Source organism: Anoplophora glabripennis, unplaced genomic scaffold, assembly GCF_000390285.2.
Source record: "Anoplophora glabripennis isolate ALB-LARVAE unplaced genomic scaffold, Agla_2.0 scaffold557, whole genome shotgun sequence".
Taxonomy (NCBI): Eukaryota; Metazoa; Arthropoda; class Insecta; order Coleoptera; family Cerambycidae; genus Anoplophora; species Anoplophora glabripennis.
This window is the reverse complement of record NW_019416797.1, coordinates 306,724-312,208: the sequence shown is the minus strand read 5'-3', so window position 1 is coordinate 312,208 and position 5,485 is coordinate 306,724. Positions and strand designations below refer to the sequence as shown.

The 5,485-nt window shown below is 54.2% G+C and overlaps 1 protein-coding gene across 1 annotated transcript; it reads right to left on the bottom strand.

Moving 5' to 3' along the window:
- Positions 1-3,212: 3,212 nt before the first annotated feature.
- On the bottom strand, positions 3,213-4,400 carry LOC111691928 (basic proline-rich protein-like). Its single transcript, XM_023455465.1, has one exon. It carries the CDS (start codon positions 4,398-4,400, stop codon positions 3,213-3,215), a length of 1,188 nt encoding a protein of 395 aa, XP_023311233.1.
- Positions 4,401-5,485: the final 1,085 nt, after the last annotated feature.

Genomic DNA, 5,485 nt, shown 5'->3' with positions numbered 1-5,485 from the left:
GAATCGGATGAGCCAAAACGCCGTTATACGGGGAAACGCGGATTTCACGTTTTCCGCGTTTTCAGCCGTTCCGCTCATTCGATCTCGGCCGAACCCTCCAACCACACTAGAGTATCGCTAGGTGGTTGTCATATCCAAATTCGAACCGAATCGCCCGACTACTAACGGCCAGCTAAGCCATAATAGGTTTTCACGCCTTTAGAGCTGCCGCCGAAAGTATCCGCGCGATCTCGGTCGAACCCTCCAACCACGGCACTATGTCATGCCGTGTATCTAATCACAAAATTTCAAATGAATCCATCCAGAAATAAGACCTCCGTAGGCCCTTTTACGAGGACGGGGAAAATATCACCTATCTTTCCAATTTCCCCGTCTTTGGGCCGAAAGGACCGTCTTCCGAAGGTTCCACCGCTCTGGCGGTTGGATACGATGCTCGGCAGCCCAAGCCGAGACCGCGGGTAGAGTTTTTCCCAAACCTGGAAAAAACTCCAAAATCCCCGACGCCGACATCGACAATCCGTAGAGGCCAGAGGGGAACGAGTCCCGGCGTTGATGGGGACGATGGATGATTTTGGTTCGAGATTTTGGCGGACAATTCAAGGCCCGGTCCGCCAAAAGTATGGAAATCCCACAAAAGTGATCGAACGTCTACTTTTGACGTTTACAGTACTTCAGTGGGAGTACATGAGACGGAAAGCGATACAGAGCAATTGTGTAACAAATCTTATTCATGGTAAATAACTTGTATATGTTAATTGTGAACCTTTATTGTTTGTTAATTCTGTTCAATATATACTTTTAACATATCTTCCACGGTTTGATTGAAAAAACCCTGTCATCAAGCTCAAGAACTTTGGAGCTCAAGCTCACAGGCTCGCTTCACGAGGCTTCCGTCGAGGCTGCCATTCCTCGACGTGATATTGATAGTGCTTTGCAACCACTACTCGCTTAACGAGACAACCACCCGAGGTAGCCTAGCCTGAGGTGAAGACCCTGTTCGATAGCCCCCTGCATCGAAACAGCGGTAAACTCCAGGATCCACTTGCGACCTGCGAAACCGTCCGAGACTGACCACCTCCGACGAAGATCCTGTGCGATAGCCATTCGCATCGACACAGCGAACCTTCAGGCTCCTCCAGAGACCTGCATACCGTCCGAGGCTTGCGACCCTCCGACGAAGACTTTGATTCCGACTGTGCCGGCTCCATCGAGAGACCCGCACCTCGGTACAAAGTACACACATAGGCTCCTACGAGACCTACAATTCAGACTCCATTGAGATCTGCAAATCCGAGGCAATCTTCCTCGTCAAACTTCTAGGCGGTCACTCGTCGAGGCAACCTTCCTCGTCAAACCCCTACGAGGCATTTACTTTGTGACCCACGGGCACAAAGCAATAGTACGCACGTTATTGTGGCGGCGTACTTCCAAATTTAGTAAAGAAGTTATCCTTACTTCTAGGGCTCCCTCGAGAGACCCACATTTAATAGTAGAGTCAGTGCTTACTACAAGACGTCTACAAGACTTTCGGAGCAAAAGAGCTTGCTCCGACATTGTCGTACGGGGAAGATGAACCCCTGCGACGCGACTACGAAATCCAGTGCTACGAGGATTGGTGCCCTCGAAGGTAATACTACGAATAATAAATTAGATCGTGTGAGTATGATCAAGACTGAGCTGGACGAGACCTCGTCCCAAATCGGAGAGACCAGCGGTCACACGAACTGCCCTCACACCTGTTTGCCGGCGAAAGATCTCTCGACATTCGGGGTGAAAGAGGAAATGGCCTCTTCTGCCAACGCTATATCGATGCTCCGCGAAGAGTCTGAGGGACCGAAGATGGTGGCTCGCGGAAGTACGCGGCACGGCGCAGCCACAGCGCCGTACGCGTTGAGGTCCGCTGCTACGCGAGTTACTGGCACCATCTCGACCACCCCTCACGACGCACTCGCGGATCCGAGTAGCAACCAAGAGTTACCACGAAGTGGGTCACCCACAGATACTCGGGACGAGGTTCAACCTACGTACCAACTGGTAGGGTCCGGGGAATCCCATGAGTCCAACCACGGTTCACGGTCTGGCCCCGATAGCGGCCTACTTCCGAGGTCGGGTGTTTCGGAACGTGAGCTAGCCGTCGGTGACGACGCTACAGTTCATTCAGCTTTTTTACGAAGTGGTATCCAGCGGGAGCAATGCGCATCGCGTTCGGGTGCCATAGTAAGCGAAAACCCCTTAGCCGACTACGTCATAGGTGACGAAGCCGGCCTTTTTTATCAAAACAATACTTGTACGTCGCCCGTCCATTCTCATGATTTCCCCCGAACATACGATCATCGCCTAAGTGGTCCATATCAAGAAAGTCTAACCCGACACGACGCTCAACGCGGAGCTCGACCTTCTTCGTCGAGATCTCCCCCGCGAGCTCGTGTCCTAGACACCACGTCTGTAGGTCATATCCACCACAGATTCCAGTCGTCTGAGAATATAGTGCGACCGGGCGTCGATAGTGACGATCCCCGTGAACTCCGTGCGTTTCTGCCGCGGAACCCGGTCAAGGGAACTGACATCCCAGATCACAGGTTGCGACATGGTTTCCAACGTGGGGCTCGATTAGAACTCCCGATGTCTCCACTGAGCACCCATGCCGACCAAACACAACATTCCGATTATAATCCACGACAAGGTGCTCGACGTGGGGCTCGAAGTCGTGCTTCGACGTCCTCGTGGCGAGCCCATGTTGCCAATTCTCCGCACAATTCTCAAATATTAGGCACAAACGATCATATATCACGACATGGCGCCCAACGTGGAGCTCGATTAGAACTTCCGATGTCTCCACCGAGGGCCCATGTCGACGTTACCAATACAAATGGTCTTATTCCACGACACGGCGGTTATTTAATGAATAGCGATCGGACCGCGGACTGGACGCCGAGTGCGCCGCAGCCTACTGTTCAAAAAGGCCCCTGGCAGGAAATCTCGGGGCGCAATATTGGATTTTTCTTGCGTCCCGTGACACCCCCGGGGTTTCTGAGTGTTGGTGTTTTGTTTTTATGGTTAAGTACATGGCAAAACACAGTATATAGAATAATATATATGAAATAGTTGGTACTGAAAAATAGGTTAGTGTATGTTAGAGTGTCTTTGGCACTGGGGGGGGGGGGCTGTCCAACGCTGGCTGCTCCGGTAGTCCGGCTGGCGGCTGGTTGGCTCTACTGGGGGTTGGCCGACGTCCCTGGCCTCTCGTGGGGACGTGGCTGCTGAGTCCTCTTGGTGGGCGGCGGAGAAATAGCGACCATCCTCACTGGACGTCGCTTGCGCCTTATATCAAGGTGTCCGGGAAAATGCTGGGTCGGTCGCTTGGTTGGACCGCCTACAGCGGGTGATGGCTGGTTCGGGGGTTTGGTCTCTGCATGTGGCCTAGCATGGCTAGGGCCTGGTGTCGCCTCAGGGTAGGCTATCAGTGGACATGGAGGGCGGTCGTCGTCCAGACGTTGGACCCGTCCATGGTCCGTAGGTTGCCGTCCTGGTTGGCTGGTTGGTTTTATTAGCGGGTGGTGGCTGGCTCGGGGGTTTGCATGTGGCCTAGCATGGCTAGGGCCTGGTGTCGCCTCAGGGTAGGCTATCAGTGGACATGGAGGGCGGTCGTCGTCCAGACGTTGGACCCGTCCATGGTCCGTAGGTTGCCGTCCTGGTTGGCTGGTTGGTTTTATTAGCGGGTGGTGGCTGGCTCGGGGGTTTGCATGTGGCCTAGCATGGCTAGGGCCTGGTGTCGCCTCAGGGTAGGCTATCAGTGGACATGGAGGGCGGTCGTCGTCCAGACGTTGGACCCGTCCATGGTCCGTAGGTTGCCGTCCTGGTTGGCTGGTTGGTTTTATTAGCGGGTGGTGGCTGGCTCGGGGGTTTGCATGTGGCCTAGCATGGCTAGGGCCTGGTGTCGCCTCAGGGTAGGCTATCAGTGGACATGGAGGGCGGTCGTCGTCCAGACGTTGGACCCGTCCATGGTCCGTAGGTTGCCGTCCTGGTTGGCTGGTTGGTTTTATTAGCGGGTGGTGGCTGGCTCGGGGGTTTGCATGTGGCCTAGCATGGCTAGGGCCTGGTGTCGCCTCAGGGTAGGCTATCAGTGGACATGGAGGGCGGTCGTCATCCAGACGTTGGACCCGTCCATGGTCCGTAGGTTGCCGTCCTGGTTGGCTGGTTGGCTTTATTAGCCGACCGGGGTGGAGACCGTCCTGGTCTTGGGCCTCGGTATAGGGTAGTCGTGGCTCTGTTGGCCGGTCGAGGTGTGGACCGTCCTGGTCCTGAGCCCCGACTTGGGGTGCCGCTGGCTCTATTGGCCGGCCGGGGTGCAGGTCATCCAGACCTTGGTCCTCGGCTTCTGCGGCTTCCGGTGGTGGCATCTCTGACCTTCCAGGTAGACGGTCAGACGTGGCAATTCGGCATTGGCTGGGACGACCTCAGTGGTAACAGGATTGAAGTCGCCGACAAGGGCTTCGACATCCATGTTGTCGAAGGGCTTTGGTTCGATTGCCGAGAGAGGCGATTCGATAATCGGACCTGGATCTGGGAGGCTCACTGCCTCGGTGGCTGGGCTGGAGCCCTGGCTGAGGTCTGGCTCGGACATGCTGCAGGTTGGCTTGGGGCCGGACGGGTACTAGTGTTCGGTTGAGCTTGGATGGCTAGGGTCAAAGCCTGCAGAAGCTCGACGGTGCTTTGCGTAGAGCTCTGCGATGTAGGAGGTCCAGGTTGGGACGGTGGCCCTTGATGCTGGTAATTATGGAAGGACACTTCACTGTCCAGCAGAGAAGGCCTCAAAGGCACTTGTGGTGGGGTACCAGGTAGACACGGTGTTGGCTCCATGTCGGATGATTTAAAAAAATATTTTTTTAATTTTTTTTAATTTTTATTTATTTTTTTATTTTATTTTATTTTATTTATTTTTTTTTGTTGGATTAATTTTTATTTTATTTTATTCTATTTTTTTTGTTGGATTTATTTTTTTCAAAATTGGTCTTCAGACCTAGGGTGGACCTGGTGGACCTGGAGCGGACCTAGTATGGGTCTGGAGGACCTGGAGCGGACCTGGTGCGGTCCTGGTGGACCTGGAGTATGCCTGGTGGAGGCTTGGTGGACCCATGTGGACCTAGGGCAGACGTAGTAGACCTGGAGTAGGACTAGCGTGGACGTAGTGGACCTGGTGGACCTGGATTGGACCTGGCTCCCTTGCCTGTGTAGGTAACCTGGATATCGGTTACGCAAGCCTTGCGTGCTGGGCGCCATGTCCACGAACGCGGTAGTTCCGGACCCGTTTGGCGATGGTGACGTGGTTGGGTGGTACCTCTAAGGATCCCCAGGACACGCTGGATGCGTGCAGGAAGCGTTTCTGCATGGCCGCGGCTGCTTCTGCGGATGTCGGGTTCGGCTCGCGTTGTGGAACGATAGGTGTAGGGTTCCCCTTAATTAATAAGTAAAGGGGAACTTGTTA

Coding starts and splice junctions, on each gene's coding strand:
- LOC111691928 (XM_023455465.1), bottom strand. CDS start 4,400: ATGCCACCACCGGAAGCCGCAGAAGCCGAGGACCAAGGTCTGGATGAC.